General features: G+C 37.0%; 1 protein-coding gene across 1 annotated transcript in view; it reads right to left on the reverse strand.

The window, feature by feature from the left end:
• Positions 1–22,566, reverse strand: part of TTBK1 (tau tubulin kinase 1) — a 105,039-nt gene that overhangs the window by 74,605 nt on the left and 7,868 nt on the right. The window contains exons 2-3 of the mRNA XM_081328317.1: positions 15,799–15,897; positions 7,344–7,505 (exon numbers count right to left, since the gene is read on the reverse strand). Of these exons, the coding sequence (XP_081184443.1) occupies positions 7,344–7,451 (108 nt within the window). The 5' untranslated portion in view covers positions 7,452–7,505; positions 15,799–15,897. The remainder of the gene's footprint in view (positions 1–7,343; positions 7,506–15,798; positions 15,898–22,566) is intronic.

Below are 22,566 nucleotides of genomic sequence, written 5' to 3' on the forward strand. Positions count from 1 at the left end.
GAAAACTAAGGGAATCAGAGAGGGAATCTTTATTGATGCAACCTGAACTATTTACAACTTGTTATTTGTTACTTTTCACTACCCAACCACCATATTGCTTCACAAATATATGAATATGTAAACATTGAAAAACCAATAAAGCTTACGGTAAATAAAATAAAAAATAAGAGAGTGCTCCTAATCTCAGCTCATAACCTGTAGAAAAGACACCTGGGAGCCAGAAATCTTGCTGATTGATAGGGGATCAAATACTTATTTCACTCATTAAAATGCAAATCAATTTATAACTTTTTTGAAATGCATTTTTCTGGATTTTGTTGTTGTTATTCTGTCTCTCGCTGTTAAAATAAACCTACCATTAAAATTATACACTGTTCATTTCTTTGTCAGTGGGCAAACGTACAAAATCAACAGGGGATCAAATACTTTTTTATTTTGTTTGTGTGTGTACACACACACACACACACTAACTGCAGACATGAGCAATATATAAAACCCTGTACTAAATAATGTGGAAAAACAAAAAAAAGTGTTTATTGCCTATCCAACCAAGAAGTAATGTTACAGATACACTTTTTAAAACTGCACTGCATTTCTCCCAAAGGAAATGAAATTGTAATAATGTGGGATCTGATTTAACCAGACATCTCTTGAAAGATAAACTCGGCCAAGCATGGCTCTTTCAGGAAATTCTTAACTTGTTTTTATGCCAACTTACTCCTTCAGGGAATGGATGAAGGCAGAAAAGGTTCAACTTCTTTTAATTAATAATAAGTAAAAGGGAAGTGTTAAAAATAGAAATGCTAGGATTCTTGATTTCAAAGAAAACTAAAGCTGACTGCAATTAAACATATATCTTTGATTTTTATATAAAAAAAGATTTTAAATAACTAAATGATTTGAAAAAGTTCAACATGAGCTGGAATTCCTAAAAAAAACAAAACTGCAAACAATTCCAATGAGGGAAAAAATAGTACATTAGAATAAATCAGTACCTATAAAGTTAGTGAAGATCTGAATACCAAAAATGCTCAGAAGCGCAGTAAAAAGGTAAGTGATCTAATATGCTGAGAACATGAAGTAGTGGCAATTTTGTCAGAAAAACTAAATGTTCAGAAAGAGCCAAGGATCAAGAATACTAAGAATACCAAAAGAAACTACTTCGAGTTTGTTATAATAAAAGGAAGAGATTATAAATTACAAAATTCCCTTCAAATGGAATTGGATGCAGAAATTACTTCATTTTAATTTCATATATATTAAACAATGTCTGTGTTTTTATAAAAAAAAAGTATGCTACAATGGGTGGCAGAGATGTAACTATGACCAAAGATTCTTGGGACTATTATTAGATTCTGGACTCCACACCAAGGTAAACAGACAACTAAATACAAGTCCATAGCAAATAATTCTACAGAAGAATTAATCCAGGCTTAAACCTGTACATGGAAAACAAAACTTGCCATTTTAAATAAGCTGAAAATGTTTTGTACAATGAGCACAGTTTAGTTTAGTTATCTTGTGTATCTCCTTAACCTAACCGCACTGCACCGTTTACTTGTTTTTTTAACTATTGCAAGTCTATTTTTCATCTGCCCAGACTGAGATATTTAATAAATATATGAGTACAGTTTATATCTATCTATACGTGCAAGATCAGAAAATGTTTCCTATTAAACTAAGTATCTTTACACAGCAGTTCCATTTTTTGCAGCAAGTAGTAGTTGTCACACATCAAAAAAGAAAGACCCGACTGCTTTTTACTTCTAAGTATTAGGTACAACCCATAAATGCAACAGAGGCATCTAATAAAGCATCGTGCATTGCCAATTTAGGAATAATCACTGTGACCTAAAATAGATTGAGATTTGTTACATCTTACATTCATATTCATTCTTTATAGTAAATATGGTAAAAATGACTAGGGTATAATGACAAACTATATGAGTTGCAAAATCAGAAATACAGCTAAAATGTCTAGGTTTCCTAGTACTACAAAATGAAATAATTTTGAGTTATTGATTAGAAAATGCATGTTTGGGAATATAAAGGTAAAGGTAAAGGTTCCCCCGCACATGCATGCTAGTCATTTCCGACTCTAGGGGCCGGTGCTCATCTCCGTTTCAAAGCCGAAGAGCCAGCGCTTGTCTGAGGACGTCTCCGTGGTCATGTGGCCGACATGACTAGACGCCAAAGGCGCACGGAACGCTGTTACCTTCCCACCGGTGTGGTCCCTATTTTTCTACTTGCATTTTTACGTGCTTTCGAACTGCTAGGTTGGCAGAAGCTGGGACGAGTAACAGGCGCTCACTCTGTTACGCGGCACTCGGGATTCGACCCGCCAAACTGCCAACCTTCTGATCGACAGGCTCAGCGTCCTAACCCACTGAGCCACCGCGTCCCTGTGTAAACAATATAAAATAAGAAAATAAAGCAAATCTCTTATGTGATTTCCTGGCTTTTAAATGATAGAATAAAACATAGACAAATGTATATGCATACAGAGATAGGTTTTTGCTGATTATGTGGCATAGTTAAGTTAGTGTAGAGACTCTGAGCAACCATATAGATAGATTTTCTCCATGATTATTTGTCAGTAATTCTGGTCTTTCAGAACTTCCAACAGTGCACCCATCACAGCTGTAATTGTTTGGGAATATAGCAGAGGGAAATAACCAGTTGAGAGGCTTGTATACAGTAGATAGAACAAAATATTTACTGATAGTTGCTGAGAGAGTACTTTCAGAATAGTAGCAAAAACTGTTCTAAAAAAATAAAAATGATATTCCCTAACCAGTTTTTTAAAAATCTTTACTGTCAGCAATATGAGCATCAAATGCTTAGAAAGCGATTAGAAATTGAAGTGTCATCTTGTTAAATGAGAAGAACTAACAGCTCCATTTATCAAAGTACTGACAGCCTACAGTATTTCAAAGGTTTGACATTTGTATTAACTGATGTAAAAAAGAATTTTACTGTTTTGCTATGGAAACTACGTGAATATTAGCACCATGATAAAAAAAATGTGCTTGGGGTCATGTCTCTAGAATTCCAGCTATGAAAATCAAGCAACATGCCAAAATGTTTCTGACAACCAATGAGAAGATTCTTTCCCTGCTGGTCTTTGCAGCTCCATTTTGCCAAATACTTACACAGTTCATAAGATGGTTTCCAGGAAATATGAAATATGTTAGCAAACTAAAGGATGAGAGTAAACTACTATTTTACTTTATCAATATGCTACACCATCCACCTCACTTAAATGATTATTGGAGGAAATGACATGCAATAGCCCCTAAATAGTAAGCTAGCCGGGTGACCTTGGCCCAGTCATTTTCTCTCAACCTGAGGAAAAAAGAGGCACTGGCAAACCACTTCTGAAAACTGTAGGAACTTGTCCAGGCAGTCTACAAGAATTGGAAAAGATTGAACAGCAACAAAAAAATCCAGTATTTCTAGCCAGAAAGCTGCTAAGTGACCACAAATGCAAGAAAAATCAGTTTCTAGACCTGATACAAGACTTAGCAAGAGAAATGCCACAGAACTTCAGGAGTGAATATTAACTTGAATCTAGGTTTCCTAGATTTAAAGTATTTACACACCCCTGAACACACAGCCTTCATCACTAATGCCTCTGCAGTCTTTTCTAGAAAAGTTAAAGGCAGTAAAGGCAGAGATGGAAACTAGCAACTCTATCAAGATTAGATGGTTGTTTTATTGGAAGAACAATATTTAACAGAGAAATAATATCTTGAGACTAATTTGGCTAAATGCACAAATGCTACCATTCCTAAAGACAAAGAAGTCAAGGAAATATTCTTAAAGCAGGCATGTGAAACTGCCGGCCCGAAGGCCGAATGCGTCATGCCAAAACCGCGCCCACCCCTTTGCCGGCAATGGGGGAAAAGTCATGATACATCACACGACATCACATGACGTCACAAGTTTGACCTTCTAACTTTGAAATATTTTTTCTTGAGGAAAAAGAATATTATAGTATCTGTAGTATTCTATTAAGAGTCAGGGAAGGGAAACAGACTGTTTGTGGGAACAGGGTTTTGGCAAAAATAAAGCCGACAAAATACAAAATTATTTATGGAAACAAAGATTTTTAAAAACTATCAGAGAATTAGGAAAAGTTCTCTGTAATAATACATTTGTAATGTGTTAAGGTCTGTATTTAAGGATGGTTGCAAGGGATGTGTAATACAGGTAGTTCTCGACTTACGATCACAATTGAGCCCAAAATTTCTGTTGAGATATTTGTTAAGTGAGTTTTGCCCTATTTTATGACCTTTCTTGCCACAGTTGTTAAGTGAATCACTGCAGCTGATAAATACGTAACCCGGTTAAGTGAATTTAGCTTTCCCATTGACTTTGCCTGTCAGAAGGTCACAAAAGGTGGTCACTTGACCCTGGGACACTGTGACCATCATCCTTAATTACACTGGCCTCTATGCACACTGTTTCATTGGGTCCAATATATTGGGAATATTTCCAGAAAAAAAAATAAAGAAATGAAAAGAAGACTTACATTTTCACTTGAAGATATCTAAACTATATCATTTTTACATGACCTCTCTGGACATTTTTATAGTAAGCTAACTAAAGTTAGGGACACGGTGGCTCAGTGGGTTAGGACACTGAGCTTGTCGATCAGAAGATTGGCAGTTTGGCGGGTCGAATCCCGAGTGCTGCGTAACAGAGTGAGCGCCTGTTACTCGTCCCAGCTTCTGCCAACCTAGCAGTTCGAAAGCATGTAAAAATGCAAGTAGAAAAATAGGGACCACTACGGTGGGAAGGTAACAGCATTCCGTGCGCCTTTGGCGTCTAGTCATGCCGGCCACATGACCACGGAGACGTCCTCGGACAAGCGCTGGCTCTTCGGCTTTGTAACGGAGATGAGCACCGGCCCCTAGAGTCGGAAACGACTAGCACGCATGTGCGGGGGAACCTTTACCTTTACCTTTAACTAAAGACACTAAAGCACCATCTGCCCAACATACCACGGTTTATGGTTTGAGAAAATAAATGAATATTCCACCTGGCTACTTTCTATTATTCTACATAGTTTGCCACTGACTATCACGAGCTTCCTTTTCCTTTATTGTCCGCAATGACTTATGCCCACCACAAAAAGCCTATTAGTTTCAATAAGCTAACCATAGTTCTGAAATTGTCCTGGCAATTAGATACCCAGTGACTTGTGTACCAATAATTTTCACAAAGAAATATAGCACTTAAACTGAACACCATGGAAAGAGTTTTTAGAGATAAGATTATTAAGACAAGCAATGCAAAAAAAGGATAAAGAGGAAAGAAGGAAGATTAAAATATGCATACATAACATAGATTGGTAAGAAACTGCATCTTCATTAAATTATTGCAGGAAACTACTGTCTTCTAAGCATACAATTTATAATAGCAAAGATACTATATTTAGCACTTCAGTCTTTTCCTGCAAAAATACTATGTTTAATTCAATATGACATTGGATAAATGAATACAACAAAAGCTGGTCTTGCTGACTCCCTGCCAAGTCCTTCATAGCAAGCATGAAAACCACATTAGCAATTGACCTCTTCAATATTCTGAAGCTACACAAATAGCAGTGAAGGAAGGCAAAGCAAATCTAGATACAATTACATTGCTGCAGATGAACTGGGAAAATGTCGGAAATATCTGCATCTTAAAATTGAGATTTTATATATAAATGGCATTAGCAGAGAGTGGACAGACCTATCATATTAGTTGTTATACAGAAACAGTATGTTATATAGAAACAAATTAGGAATAATGTACAGAACTTAGTGGTTGGAAGGGAAATGATGAAATATGCTGAAACAGAATGTTGAGGAGGAGCAATCAATGGTACAACATTTTGTTGCTGGTCCCTCTTATAAAATAGGTAAATCAATGTTTTAAAGTAATTTGAAATCATATAATTATCAGGCTGCAGCCATGTTCTACTGTACATAGCTGTAGCCTGATAATTTACAAGCAGCTGTAAATAGATAATGATAAAAAAACAAAATAATCCCCAGATAATGGAACAGCAACCTGAAAGTAATTTCTGCAGAAGCCCACTTTCCCCATTTTTCAACGGTGATACTATTATGTATGTCCTTTTTTCTTCCATTCAACAGTGCCTGAGTCTCAGAGACTACCTGGACAAATGCCTACAGTTTTCTTGGCAACGTTTTTCAGAAGTGGTATGCCACTGACTCTTTCCTAGGGATGAGAGAAAATGACTAGATTAAGATTACCTAGCTGGCTTTGTGCCTAAGGGTAGAATTCACCATCTCCTAGTTCCTGATGCCTTAACCACTACACTGCACTGGTTCTATTAAGTATATATAGTGTATTTAATGCTACATTAAAGCTCAAGGTCATATGGTATCTCTAGGCCACACTGACTAATGGTACCAACCCCTGCTGATGTGAAGATTCACCTTTTAAGAATGTTTCAGAAAGAGGAATGGCATTGACTCCGCCTAAGCTTTTGTACCCTAAGATACTGCCTACTCACTTAGCCTAAAGTCAGCCCTGAGTGCATACTATTCAGATGTGAGAAAATAATCAGGCAAAGTAGAAAACATGTAGCCATACAACAAAGAACTTAGTTGTATAAATATAAAACAGCATCTTGAAATCTGCCACAAAATAGCAAGGAAAAAGGGCCTGGACACCAGATGATCTTCCAGTTCTTTCTGTATATCTCCAGTTCTAGGGTGGAAGGGTTAATAAAATGTATCTATCTGCACCTACTAAAGCTCATCATTCAAAAGAACTTCATCCAGAATGTATTATAATAAAAACACCAGCTCACACTTTGTTCACATAATGTCTCATTAAAAACATCAGCGAAATCAGATACTCACATCATCTACATGCATCTTGTACAAAAGTGAAAAATTCATATAATGTTCTTTGGGAGGACAATAGCCCCAGTGAACAAAATGATTATACAAAGTTAGCAGGGCACGTTACATTGAATAGGGATTGGATTTTCTGCCCCGCCTCCTGCTCCTGAAGTTTTGCAAATTTTTGATTGTTTCTATTAACTATATTAATCTCTAATATACTATAGTTTTTATGAGTTTCCTGCTTCAAAACAATGGCAATCCGTGCTACTGGATTTTAACAATTCTGGTGAGGTGGAGATTCCATGGGCTGCAAAGACAATTTCAGGGTACATGCAGCCCTCGGACTTTTAAGATTTGCTCACCTTGTATTGAAGATATTGTCTCTACCAGGGTAGCAGCTAATTCAGAGCACATCTCAAGTAACTGAAAAAATCCTTAGATGGGATTGGCAGGATAGAGATGCAGGAATACACTCACCACTTTCCAACGGTCCTTTACCACATAGTTAGCCGGCAAAATGTCAACCTGTTCACCTCCTCCACTCATGTTTGGTTCGTCTTTGATAGCAGCTGCTAGGCACTGCATCTGCCAGCCAGAAAATAGTTTAGTAGCAGCTCCCAATTTAAATGAGCCATTTATCTAGAAAGAAGAGAAAATGCACACAAAAGGGAATGGGAAAACACAAAAGAGTTAACGCAGATTATAACAGGACAAGTGGGTAGCAATCAGCAATAACATTAAAGAAGTGGCAAACTCACCTCAGGATCGAGCACAGTTTGCCATAAGGCTGAATAGCTCCAGTAACTGCCCTCTTTAAAAATTCTTCATCTGTCCTCATGCACAAAGGAGCAGAAGCAACCATGCTGTGAGACGCGGCACAAAATTAAAAATAGTGGACAAGGTACTGGCTTATACCATGCAGGATTTTCAGTGCTCAGGGACAGGAAAATTGAAAGCCAGCAATTCAGTAACTGAGTGGTAACAAGGCCAGAAACAATACAAGAGCCATAACTATCTTAATAATATGTATGATATTACAGAATTAACCAGAGAGATTGATACTTTAAACAACACTTAGCTCAAGACTTGCCAGATACCACACACAGCTGGATTCAAGAAGAGCCACAGAGTACTACAGATTGCCAAGATTAAAAAAACATTATTTTCATGAGGCAACCAAATATATATATTAGCAATTTGAATAATTTACACAAATAATGAACTGTCGTAAGTTGTGACTATAGCCTGCGGATAGCCTTGGGTTAGGCTGAAACAGGAAAGAAGATTTAACCAGCAAGGTTATATATGTTTGTGTGTGTGTGTATGTGTGTTACTTTTCACTCTGCCTTTGAAAATTATTGTTTATAGTATATTATCTATTAATATAACCACATATATTTGGATTATCAAAAACACAGTCAATGAATAAAGAAGAAAATAGGCTTGCAATGCTATGTTTTCCATTCTTAAAACTCACATGTTAACAGGTAATATATCTAAAGAGCACTACGACTGCAACAAATTAAACAGATAATACATGTAAATGTAAAGAATATTTGGACTGCAACATTTTCACTAAATCATTCCTTACAGCAAGGTGATATTATACTGTCTCACCTGTTTCTTCCTCTATTACATATGTAACTGCATTCAAGAATATTATAAACTTTTGGTGTTTTAAAAAAACCAGACAAAGCTAAACTGCACATGCAAAAGAGAAAGTATAACTGCTCTCTTCTGATTGTTACAATTCTCATGCTAATCATGTGTGGAAGTGTATCATAAAATGCTTTGTCAGCAATGGATAGCCGCTGAATATAACTGGATAAATTTGCAAGAATTGTTAAGTTTCAAAACTTAAAAAAATGCTTTGTTTTTCAATCAGAAAATGAAATATCTTCTAACATAAATGCAGACTCTTTTAGCATGTGGGATTCCCCATTCTTTCAGTGGGGCAGTTAATTCATCAAAAGTAATAGGGAAACTATCATTAGAATAGCAGAAACGCACATTTCTCCTATTCCTGCTTCTTCATCTCTTCTTGAGTTGAGATGATAATCCAGAAAACAAGAATATACCAATTCAACCAAATGTGTTCATATTGTTTGGCATGGATGGCTTAAAATTAACAGGTTGATTTTTTTTATTTTAAAAAATCAGAGCAACTAGACATAATACGTTAGAAAATAAGTTAGCTGAAAAAAGTTAAAACTTTTTACTGTAAACATGCTTTCTGAATTGTTAATGAAACTCATGAACAATTAAGAATAGTAATTATTTTCCATAAATAGAGAGAAGTAGGCCTACACTCCATTTAACTTTCTTTTCAAAATGTAATTATGTAGTATCTTCTGCACAGGATTGGAAGAAGGGATGAAAAAGAACCAGTTCTCCAACTGTTCATCTTTTCATTAAGCTCCCCAAAATTGCATATTAATTCATGTAGCAGCCATAAGTTGCTTTGTTTGAATTTGTTGTTTTTACATAGTTTTGTGAACCAATGAACTCCAAAATAATTAGTCTATGAAGCCGAATTGTATTAAGTATGTTATCCTAGTTTCCTCATCAAACAAGTTAAAATGCAATTTTTGCCTAAAACACAGATTTTTGAAATCTTTAGTTTATTGTAATATGTTCCCACAGGACTCGCCTTAATGAACTTTTGGACATATGTGTAGACATATGTGCAACTTGTGCAGAATTCTACAGGTAGGTAATAACAATCAGAGTTTGGGAAAGGGCAATTTGGGGACTTAAAAGTCTCCTACTCACAGTACTGAATTTTCCATCACCAATAACCCAGCAGCCATCTTTTTTCGGTAATAAGTTTCATAGAAAAACATACAGTAGTAACAAGCAACTTACTGGGGTGCCAAAGCTCCATTAAAGTCTACGCTCCAAAAGATAGCAAAGCACCAAAAAGCTATTTTGCAGCTGACAATTGGAAATGTGAAACTAAAAAGGGAGGGGAGGAATGAATCATCCTTATAAAAGGACTGCCATTAGGAATTTGGCAGAGACTGGTTTATTTTACACCAGTACTGTTTTATTCTACAATAGCTGCCTACCCAATTATTCCAAATGCTGGTTACTACTTTAAACTCTAATAAACATGGTATAATTTTCTTCTGCATATAATACGGTAATCACTCTATCAAGCATCTGAAGTGCATCTCTGTAAGATCACATTTACATAAAATAATGTGTAGTGGTAGAGGCATTATGATCTTGTTTTTTTAGTAGGAACATTGGTACTATCTCTTCTCCAAGGAAGCCCAACTAATTTTAATCCTGAATATGTTCCAAGATTAAACCAAACTAAAGTTTTAAGAAAAGAACAAAATAAAAGGAGGTAGAAATGTTCTGGTTGTATACCACCCAACTCCCAATGATGATGCCTTGATACAGTCATGGCTGAAATTGTTGGCACCCCAGAAATTTTTCCAGAAAATCAAGTATTTCTCACAGAAAAGTATTGCAGGAACACATGTTTTGCTATACACATGTTTATTCCCTTTGTGTGTATTGGAACACAACAAAAAAGGGAGGAAAAAATGCAAATTGGACATAATGTCAAACAAAACTCCAAAAATGGGCTGGACAAAATTATTGGCACCCTTTCAAAATTGTGGATAAACAAGATTGTTTCAAGCATGTGATGCTCCTTTAAACTCACCTGGGGCAAGTAACAGGTGTGGGCAATATAAAAATCACACCTGAAAGCAGATAAAAAGGAGAGAAGTTCACTTACTGTTTGCATTGTGTGTCTGTGTGTGCCACACTAAGCATGGACAACAGAAAGAGGAGAAGAGAACTGTCTGAGGACTTGAGAACCAAAATTGTGGACAAATATCAACAATCTCAAGGTTACAAGTCCATCTCCAGAGATCTAGATTTGCCTTTGTCCACAGTGCACAACATTATCAAGAAGTTTGCAACCCATGGCACTGTAGCTAATCTCCCTGGTCGTGGACGGAAGAGAAAAATTGATGAAAGGTTGCAAAGCAGGATAGTCAGGATGGTGGATAAGCAGCCCCAAACAAGTTCCAAAGGAATGCAAGCTGTCTTGCAGGCTCAGGGAGCATCAGTGTCAGCGCAAACTATCCGTTGACATTTAAATGAAATGAAACGCTATGGCAGGAGACCCAGGAGGACCCCACTGCTGACACAGAGACATAAATAAGCAAGATTACAGTTTGCCAAAATGTACTTGAGTAAGCCAAAATCCTTCTGGGAAAACGTCTTGTGGACAGATGAGACCAAGATAGAGCTTTTTGGTAAAGCACATCATTCTGTTGACCGAAAACGAAATGAGGCCTACAAAGAAAAGAACACAGTACCTACAGTGAAATATGGTGGAGGTTCAATGATGTTTTGGGGTTGTCTTGCTGCCTCTGGCACTGGGTGCCTTGAATGTGTGCAAGGCATCATGAAATCTGAGGATTACCAAAGGATTTTGGGTCGCACTGTAAAGCCGTGTCAGAAAGCTGGGTTTGTGTCCGAGATCTTGGGTCTTCCAGCAGGACAATGACCCCAAACATACGTCAAAGAGCACCCAGAAATGGATGGCAAGAAAGCGCTGGAGAGTTCTGAAGTGGCCAGCAATAAGTCCAGATCTGAATCCCATTGCACACCTGTGGAGAGGTCTTACAATTGCTGTTGGGAAAAGGCGCCTTTCCAATAAGAGAGACCTGGAGCAGTTTGCAAAGGAAGAGTGGTCCAAAATTCCAGGTGAGAGGTGTAAGAAGCTTATTGATGGTTATAGGAAGTGACTGATTTCAGTTATTTTTTCCAAAGGGTGTGCAACCAAATATTAAGTTAAGGGTGCCAATAATTTTGTCCAGCCCATTTTTGGAGTTTTGTTTGACATTATGTCCAATTTGCTTTTTTTCCTCCCTTTTTTTGTTGTGTTCCAATACACACAAAGGGAATAAACCTGTGTATAGCAAAACATGTGTTCCTGCAATACTTTTCTGTGAGAAATACTTGATTTTCTGGAAAAATTTCTGGGGTGCCAACAATTTTGGCCATGACTGTAGTTTCCCAATCAATTAACTAAGCTTGAATAGTTCAGCTTCTCAGCCCAAGTAAGATCAGCCAAATGCTGCTCCTGTGAAACTTAAAAAGAAAAAAAGACCCTTTGGAAATAGCCAATTTCTCTTCTTACTCCTTTTCTGCTTCTCTAATAGCACTATTCTCATATTTTTAATTATCATGACTCCTTTTCTATAATATTGCTTCTATAATATTGTTATACCATTTTTGCTTTGGTATTGCTGAACTGAGTTTAATACTTGTAGTTTGTTTCTTAAATTAACTTTGATAACTGTTTTGTTATTTGAAAAGCAGAATAAGAAATATTTTTATTCCCAACGTAAAAGATACTTGTAAAACCAAAGTAGTTGCATTCAATTCTGTTTCCCATTGACAAATAGGGTTAGTAAGCCAACACTAAGAAAATTTTAAAAAAGTTTTGAAGTTCTTTTTTCAAAAAAATCCCCTTTACTGGTTTTGTTGCTTTATGCATTGTTGGGGGCTGACTTTGTAATAATGCCGCTGGGGTGTGTGTGAAAGCCCTAATATGCAGGCATATACATAGAATGAAGGCTACTGCTAAGCTTGTAAGCCGCCCTGAGTCTTCGGAGAAGGGCGGGATATAAATGGAATTAAAATAAAATAAAATAAAATAAAATAAAATAAAATAAAATAAAATAAAATAAAATAAAATAAAATAAAATAAAATAAAATAAAATAAAATAAAATAAAATAAAATAAAATAAATTAACTAAACATCCACATACAAAATCATTCATGAAACTAAGCTGCAACATGCACTGCACCTTATGAGATTCATAAGAAAAAATACACGAAGGCCTGGTTAATACCTAATTCTAAACAATAATGTGATTTGATTGTTTTGGGTTTAGCTTGATGTGTAAACAGATTCTTCATATTCTATATGCAAATTAGACCAGCACACATTGGTCAACAAAATAGTTAAAAATCCTGACTTAGCATTATGGATTTACCAGGCCAAAGTGTTTACTAAACTCTCTCTTTCACACACCCTCACACACAAACATACATATCGGGCCTGACTTGGGCCAACCAAATCTTTGAAGCAATTTGATATCAGCATCTTCAGTCTGTTCAAGAACATGTTTTAAAAGTTAAGTCTTTGTACTACTTTTGTCCGTTGAACTAAAGTATGAAGCAGTATCTTCTTTTTCTTAGCTCAATAACATCTAGCAAGTTATCACTATAGGCTATAGGAATGTCAGTTTAATCCTTGAGTCTAATACACTCTTTGAAATCTCCAGCAAAGTTTCCAGCCTTACCAATCTCCAACAATTCAGGACCAACAATTCCAATACCCTTGAATAAGGTAAAAATGCTGAATTGCCAATGGACTAATACACAATGTAGCATATTCTCTTTAATTTTCTATATCCCGGTGCATTCTTATAATAATCACAGCTAGCCATATCAAAGATTGGATGTGGATACTTATTTACCCAGCTCAGCATTTCAAGCACCCCAGCAAGCATCTGCCATTTCAAAAGCTGAACTTGCAGATTGAAAAAGATTTCTTGCATTCAAGAAGAAAAGTAGGCAAACATTGAGAAGAGAATTTGGACAATGAGTCTTTTAAAACCTTTCTCTCAACACACTAATCCTAGATTTCCATAACTTAGATATATAGATTTAATCCTAAAATATTTTCAGTGGATAGAGGTGATGGAAGTTAGACATCAGAAAACTGGTATTCACTTAGCTGAAGTAAAATTAACTTTTAGGTAACCAGTTATGGCCTCTGTCATCTGCTAGCCAGAAAATGCAAATCCATTTGACTTTTCCTTTTCTATATTAGAACACAGTCTGGGAAATTTCAGTATAATTTTTCTATTTTATTGCAACTTCTTCTGTTGATTTGCTTGTCTATATTCGTGGGATGTCAAAAGAATTTCTGTACCCAGCATTAGCTAATGTATTACACAAAGCCAAAACATTGAAGTATTTAGAACTGTTTGCTTTTTTGGTGTCCTACTGAGAAAGCTAACACCATTGTTGATTATCAGTAGCAGCTGCTTCTTTAGGGACTAAATTGGAACACCATATACAATAGAAATAATTAGGTTAAAACAGGCAGTTGAATAGAACAGGCAGGGAAAAAAGTTGAGATTAAAAAAACCTCTAGAGTATTATTTTCAGTACAGCAATCAGCTGATGCCCCCTACATGGAGGACAGCTAAACAAATGCAGGTTATAACCCTCTTTTATATAATTAGTAGCTCTCTGTCAAGTCATGCTGTAATTCAAATTCAAGTGCTGCATAAATCACTTAATTATAAACTCAGAACAATTAAGGCTAGAAAAATTGTTCCATGCTGTATCTTTAGGATAAAAGCTTTAAATATGGAGTCTAGGTTTTTCCCCACTATAGCTTTAGGATAAAAGATTTAAATATGGAGTTTAGAGTGTTCAACATTATGTTAAGACTCAGACAGATGAAGTCTGCTGTAGCCAAAATATAGACAGTAACATCCAAAATCTCTTCAGAATGCTCTATTGCCTCCATTCATCAAACAAAAGCTACGGAAAACTCTCTCACCATCTTACTAAAGGTCCTGTGAAACACTTTAAAGTGTTTTGTGCTGGAGAACTGCAGTATCCCAGGTTATTTCAGGATACATCCTCACCTCAGGAAGCCTATGAATTAGAATAAGCAATATTTATTCAAATTGTTGGAAACCATGATTCTACCACTATCACAGATTGTTTACCATACCTGTTATTTGACCATTTAAAAGGAGTGCAATATTCATTAAATATGTTTATTTAAATTTGTTTGGACCAAATATTAGTTCCTAACTTATGTAATAATTAATACAAATCTTATAGTCCTATTTGTAAAGCAGCATGCTGAATGGATTTTGATAAGATTTATTCTCTCAAATATAGGACACAAATAGTAGAAGGTTGCAAGAATCTAAGCCAAGAGTCTAGCCTTTGTGCATCCTCCCAAAATGCAAAGCAATGCTTTCTCTAATTGCACAGAATATATAAGAAAAAGACAGAGAGGGTTTAAGGAAAACTAAAATATTTTGAAAGCTTCTGAAGATGAGGATTAAAAAAAAATAACCGACTACAATTCCAGCAATCATCATGACTTTTCAATGACACACACACACACACACACACACGCTGCAAGACAAATTTCACATTTTCATGCTAGCCTTCTTTAGACATAGTAGCATATTTTTATTCAAGTTTTCTTTATATGGCAAGCTGAATGGTTATGGGAACCTGGGTGGTCTTAAAGCCAAATGAAGGTTTGAAATCAAATGGTCTCAGTCTAAATCCAAACTACCTCAGGAATCAGCAATCTTTTCAGTACCAGGCACATTATGTACTAGCGGGGGGGGGGCACATACAAGTATAATTTTAAACTGGGTCAAAATCTAATCTTGCATCCACATATATACACACCTTTTCCTCAAGAGATGCCATCCACAGATACTGCAGCTCTTTGGCCATTGCCATGTTGCCAAATCTTATGTAAGCTACCATATTGTATTAATTATCAACATGAAATACATTGAAATTATCATTTGGCATCAACACAGAACAATTACATTTTCTGTCCCTATTATTACTATGTTTTCTGACTTATACATTATTTTAAAGGTTACAAAAACAAATGTAAACAGCTCAAAAAACCTCCCCCTAAAGCTGACAACAAAATGTTTAATGCTAATAAAATATTTCAAATCTTAACGTCAAGTCCTACATGCAGGAGGAGAGCAGCAAGTAAAGATCTTGAAATCTTGATCTTGAAAGATTTATTTCTCAAGTGAGCATTTGAAAAATACATACCTCTCAAAATTCCAATGAAATAACATTCTGATCAAATAACAGCTATCGTTCCTACCTCTGCTGTTTGGCCTCCTGTCCTCTGGGATGTCTGATTCTCATTGAACTCAGGAAAGGCTTTCCTCTTAGAAATTTCTTACATCGCAGGATTCAAGCTCTGGAAAAAATGCAAAATTCACAGATCAGAAAAACAGCTTTAGCCTGTATAAACTTAGAATATTATAGTCCATTAATAGTTCAAATAGTACCATCATCATTAGCTCTGACATGTCATATGACATATTGAAATACATCTGCTTTTACATACGTAAAAAGTATTGAAGATACTGTATCACCAGTATTACGAAGCACTGTTTTTTGCTATTTTCCTAATATCAATACTTTACTTTGGGGATGTCATGAATTTCCCAATAAACTACTAAAATATTAACTGGAGCTGATTATCAAGAGATACATTTTATTTATTTAGTGAATTTATATCCCACTTGGCAGGTACTTTGATATACCCAAAGCAAAGAAGAACTGAGGAACAGTCTAGATTTAAAGAGGGAAAAAATATTCAGAGTATTCAGAGCATTCACACAGCGTCTGTCAACAATTCCTAAAAAAATTGCATCATTTCAAGAAATCACAAGATTGCTGCAACACAGAGAAAGATATGTTCAGTTTTAAGGAGGTGCAACCTAATGCTACATGTACACTCTCACTCACTTGAAATCAGCTTTCCCTCTTCAGTATAGAATCCTTGCATCTCCTTTCCCCAAAGCATTTATAGCTGCTCCCAAGCAACATTTTATCTGGCAAATGCTGAATCATACATACGATTTTATGAGAGCTCCTAATGAAACATCTGTGAATAATTCTCCCAAAACCCTTCTGAAACATTTTGGATGAAATATTTTATTTTAGAATGAGAAATTAAATATTTAAGGCAAGGTAAATCCCGTATTACAAATTCAGTGGAGAAGGCAATGATGTAAGGAATAGTTAGTGGACAAAGAAGGAGCAAGCAAAGAACATGCTGACTTAATAACATCAAATCTGATACAAAGTCGAACATTCAGCAATTGAAAGAAGCTGTGCTTGACAGGGCAGCATGGAGAGCACTTGCCTATAAAGTTACCCAGAGTCAGACACGACTAAATTCTCCAAAGCGCCCAAAGGCAGGACAAGAAGCAACGGATGGAAACTAGTCAAGGAGAGAAGCAACCTAGAACTAAGGAGAAACTTCCCAGCAGAACAACTAACCAGTGGAACAACCTGCCTCCAGAAGCGGTGAATGCTCCAACACTGGAAGTTTTTAAGAAGAGACTGGACAGCCATTTGTCTGAAATGGTATAGGGTTTCCTGCCTGAGCAGGGGGTTGGACTAGATGACCTCCAGGGTCCCTTCCAACTACTTCTTCTTATGTTGTTGTTGTTGTTGTTGTTACAGCCACTTTTTGTAGCCTTCATAGATCTTACGAAGTCTTTTGGCTTGGTTAGTAGGGACGGCCTTTATAAAATTCTCCCCGAGATTGGATGTCCACCTTAGCTCCTCAACATCATCAGGTCCTTTCACAAGGAAATGAAGGGCACTGTAGTTTTTGATAGTTTAACATTAGATTCCTTTGACATTCAAAGTGGAGTGAAGCAGGGCTGCGTCCTCGCGCCCACTTTATTCAGGATCTTTTTTGTTGTCATGCTGAAACACGCTTTTGGAACTGCAACAGAGGGTATTTATCTCTGGACCAGATCAGACAGAAAACTCTTTAATCTCTCTAGATTGAGAACATAGTCTAAAGTCCAGCTAAAGTGCCTACGGGATTTCCTCTTTGCTGACAATGCTACCGTTACTGCTCACTCTGCCGAAGACCTTCAACAACTTATGGACTGTTTTAGCAAGGCCTGCCAAAAGTTTGGATTAACAAACAGCCTGGGGAAAAAACAAGTCATGAGTCAGGAGGTGGATTCACCTCCCTGTATTACAATCTCTGTACAAGAACTGGAGGTCGTCCATGACTTTGTGTACCTCGGCTCAACCATCTCTGACACTCTCTCTTTAGATACTCAGCTGAATAAACGTATTGGTAAAGCGACCACCACATTTTCCAGACTTACAAAGAGAGTAATAAGAAGCTGACAAAACATACAAAGATCCAGGTCTATTGAGCCTGCATCCTGAGCACACTCTTGTACTGCAGTGAGTCTTGGACCCTTTACGCACAGCAGGAGAGAAAGTTAAACACCTTTCATATGCGCTGTCTCTGGCGTATTCTTGGCATCACCTGGCATGACAAAGTTCCAAATAGCGCAGTCCTGGAATGTGCTGGAATTTCTAGCATGTATACACCTTTGTAACAGTGATGTTGTTGTGACTCAGGGCCAGCCTGTGGGTCCGGCAGCCGGCTCAGATGTCTCGGATGACTCAGATGAGGGGGAGGAGGAGGGTGTGGAAGACGAACTGGCTGATGATGGCTTGGAGGCTTCGCAGAGCCCCCAGCCGGGGCCCTCTTCTCAGCTACGTGAGCCCGATAGTGCGGAGGATGATGACCCACAGCTGGCCCTGTTCAAGGACGCCCGACGCAGGAGGCAGTCGAGCAGGAACAAACAGAGAAAGGCTGTGGGACTCCTCGGGAGGAGGCACAGGGAGGCCACGCCCTGAACTCTAAATAAAAGGAGTGTTTGGGGAAGGGCTGGTTGCTGAAAGCAACCCTTCCGTTTGAGGATTCAAGTTCCAGTGTTTTGTTCTGTTGTTTGAGTAATAAATCTTGGCAGACGCTTTCCAGCCTCAGACACTCTCCAGTCTCTACTGTTTGAACAGGGGTTTGCCTTATTGCAAGGCCGGTAGCAGGCTGGTTCAGAACAGATGTCTACGCTGGTTTGGGCATATTGTAAGAATGGCTGATGGTTGAATTCCAAAAGATCTCCTGTATGGAGAACTAGTGCAGGGAAAGTGCCCCAGAGAAAGACCAGAGTTGCGATATAAGGATATCTGCAAGAGGGATCTAAAGGCCTTGGGAATGGACATTAACAGCTGGGAAAACTTGACCTCTGATCACTCAGCTTGGACGCTAAAGACGCAGCGTGGCCTTCTCCAATTCAAAGAGACACTTGTGCGGCAGGCTGAGGCAAAGAGGCAGTCCCAGAACCAGCGAAATCTGGGGGCTGGACAGGGGACAGATTGTATCTGCCCTCAGTGTGGAAGGGACTGCCACTCTCGAATTGGCCTTTTTAGCCACATCAGATGCTGCTTTAGGACCTCTTTCCAGAGCACGATACCATAGTCTCTCAAGATATTATTATTATTATTATTATTATTATTATTATTATTATTATTATTATTATTATTAAACAAATTCCATATAGTCAGCAAGAACTGGATCCAACTCAGTGGAATCTGTTGATTCCTGAATTTAGGGAAACAGATTTCATTAGGTTCCAATGGACTTAATCTTACAGGCTGGAATTACAAGAATGAATATGACCTCATAAGCACATCTTTGTTGACCTGCTTGCCTGTGAAACAATATAGATCTGGCATTGGGAAGGGGCCAAGGAGAAAAGATAATTCGGTCCTGAGAAAGTGTGCACTAGCATGAGGAAGAAACTCAAAATAGCTCCACCTTGATTTTGTTTGGTATAAGGTGGGGCAGACAGACACTCTGACAATTTTTTATTACTAATGTCAGCTCTTTGAGGCCAAGAAAGAGGAAGCATCATGAATTCCAAAAATATTCTTTATTACTGTAGGGCAAAGTAACTGAATTTTGAAATTCGTAACTAAGATTTTCCATCTTTTAGCTACTACAAATAAGTACTGTGACATTTCTGGAAGTAGTATTGAAAAGAGGATGCTTGCCTTCCTAATGCATTCCACATAAATTTGCTATGAGCTTTATATAAAGAAAGAAATATAACATATTCCCTCATGCATCTAACTGCAACTTTAAGAGAAATAGGCTGTTGAAGCTGGCATTCCTATAAACAATGTAAACTTACATTTCCACCATCACTTTCATAAATTTCCAAAACCTGCTGATCAATTTGTTTTGTTTTATAAAAAATATTTTGTCTATTTGACCAAAGGTCATAAAATACAATTTTCCTGGATAGTCATGGACAAATAATTCATTGACGGCTATTAAGAGTAGGATCAGAACTCATTAAGAACTGGTAATCCAAGAAATGAAAAATATTAGTGAAAAGCACAGTTGTTTTTATCTAATAACTAACTTGAGTTTCTCCACAGATAAATTTTAAATGAAATTAAACATCACTTTTCAATCAGTGTGATAAAATCAGAAGGAAATTCTGTAAACCATGAAATCCTACCCTAATATTAATGAATGTAAGCCTCAATAAGATCAACAATCTATTCCTATTCATGTATATTACTCTTTGAATTCAGTAAAAATTACCTATCTCAAGTAAGATAGGATATCAGGTTTGTTGAAAGTCACTAAGAAAAGAATCTGTGCAAGGATACATCATTCTAGAACATGCTTAAATATTCTTGAACCAGATTCAAGCCTGCAAAAAAAAGTGGGACCATTTAATAAAACAGTTCACAGTTCTTAGTGCTTAGTCCAAAGCACTCCTTCCAGATCATTTTCAAAGTGTGCACTGCCTTACGGTATGCCACTTCAAAATGCTTCTGTAGTAAGAAGGATAAAATGTATTATACAGTAAATGAATAAAATATTTCAGAGGCAATCACTTAAGTAGTGTTGCAATGTGGGAAAGGAAGGTAATCTACCTCAAATACCATTAATTAAAGGATCAAAGAAGGCAGCTTTCTTATCAGGAAAAAAGAAAGAAATGCACAGAAAAGCATCCCATGCCAGCAAAGTGGTTGTTTCAATGTGCTATCATTGCAGTGTTCACAAGTAGGTTTTGCTTTGTGGAGGAACACTGAAGGAGTTTCATCAAATGTACAAAGTGAAGTGCTTCTTTAAGCCTCTACACAGGCTACTGTTACTATATTTATCTCTCTGAATACAGCTTTGAATTAATGGGGCTGTTTCCAGAAGCAGTGACAAGATCGTAACAACCATCCTGAATAAGACCGAGGCCTTATCTAGTCCAGGATTTTGCTTTCCAGAGTGACTGACTAAATGTTAATGGAAGCCCACACAATAGCATCTTTCTGCTCATATGCTTTGGAAATTGTTATCAAGCGGTTGTTTCTGAAATTAGTGGCAATGTTTAGTCATCATAATTTCTAGCTACTGATAGTCTCATTCTCCCCTAATTTGTTCAATAGCGTACTAAATACAAATTCGAGGCCATATTTATATTTTGCATTTGTGTCTTCCACAAGTCAACTGCATAACGAAATACATCTATTTGATTTCAATCTTCCAGCATTCTGCTATTTTGCATGATGGTAAGATCCAGTATTGTAAGAAGAAAGTGTGTGTATATATATATTATTTTCTTTACATCATGCATGATTTTATAAAGTTCTTACTAGGGAGACACTCTCATTTGGCTGAAGCCCACACTTTAGAGTAGGGGTATCAAACTGCCGGCCCACGGGCCGGATGCATCATCCAGAAGCCGCACCCACCTCATTGCCGGCAATGGCAAAACTGCCCCGATACGTTACACGTCACGTGACGTTACCAGTTTGAAATGTCTGCTTTAGAGTGTTACACTGAGAAATGCACCACAAGAAATAAATGGTATTAAGTTAAAGTTGATAAGGAGGAAAAAGTTAATTTAGTGTAAATATAAATGGTATATATTAAACACAGTTAATGACTATCATGTTATGTTTCTAATATTAACAATCATAATTAAGAAAAGTTGGTCAAATTGTTTTGCATGTTTCTCATTCAGAAACATTATTTTTGAGATAATTAACAGCCTAAATCCATTATTACCATGAGGACATTTTAATCAGAGCTATCATTTTTCCTGATTTCAATAAGTGTATTCTAAGCATAATATAGTTTAGAGTAGATTTGGGTTTACAATCATATGCAATGCAGTTTAAAAGATCTGAAGTCTATTATTTATATTCCTTAGTAAAGCAGGTTACAGCTCAGTGTCAGCTTACAGGTTTTTCATGTAAATGATCCAAAGCTAAACTCTGAAGTCTTCAGATAAAGCATTTTATTTATTTATTTATTTATTTATTTATTTAGATTTATATACCGCCCTTTCCCGAAGGACTCAGGGCGGTTTACAGGGCATTTAAAAAACAGTCAATACAAACGTTAAAACAAATTAAAAGAGATTAAATAGAACCCTGAGAAAGTTAAAACCCAGTTAAAATTAAAATTAAAAATATTCTCAGCCTGGGCCAGAGAGCTCGAAGAGCCAGGTCTTCAGGTCCCGGCGGAATGAACGGAGGTTGGGGGCAGTCCTAAGCTCTGCAGGCAGCTGGTTCCACAGGGCAGGCGCACCCACTGAGAAGGCCCTACCCCTGGGTGTTACCCGCCGGCACTCTTTAACTGGCGGCACCCTGAGGAGACCCTCCCTGTGGGAGCGCACTGGACAAAGGGAACTTGATGCTGGCAGCAGGTGTTCCCTCAAATATCCCGGACCCTCGCCATTTAGGGCTTTATAGGTCATCACCAGCTGTGCTAGGTAAAATTCCAGAAACTGTTACTACTACAGCTACATAATAATTTATCATATAGCATATTAAATGTACAACATGCAGTTCCACTTCTGAACTCTGCTTACAGTAGTGTAAGCAACAAGGAAGGGGTAAAACTTAATTTCTCCCAACATTTACTTCACTAAATATCTCCTCCATACATTAAAAAAAAATTCCATTATTGCCAGTGGAGTTGGCTGGCACCACCTGAGGAAATACAATGTGCTAAGCACATTGA

Source organism: Vipera berus (assembly GCF_964194415.1).
Source record: "Vipera berus genome assembly, chromosome: 1".
NCBI classification, from domain to species: Eukaryota; Metazoa; Chordata; class Lepidosauria; order Squamata; family Viperidae; genus Vipera; species Vipera berus.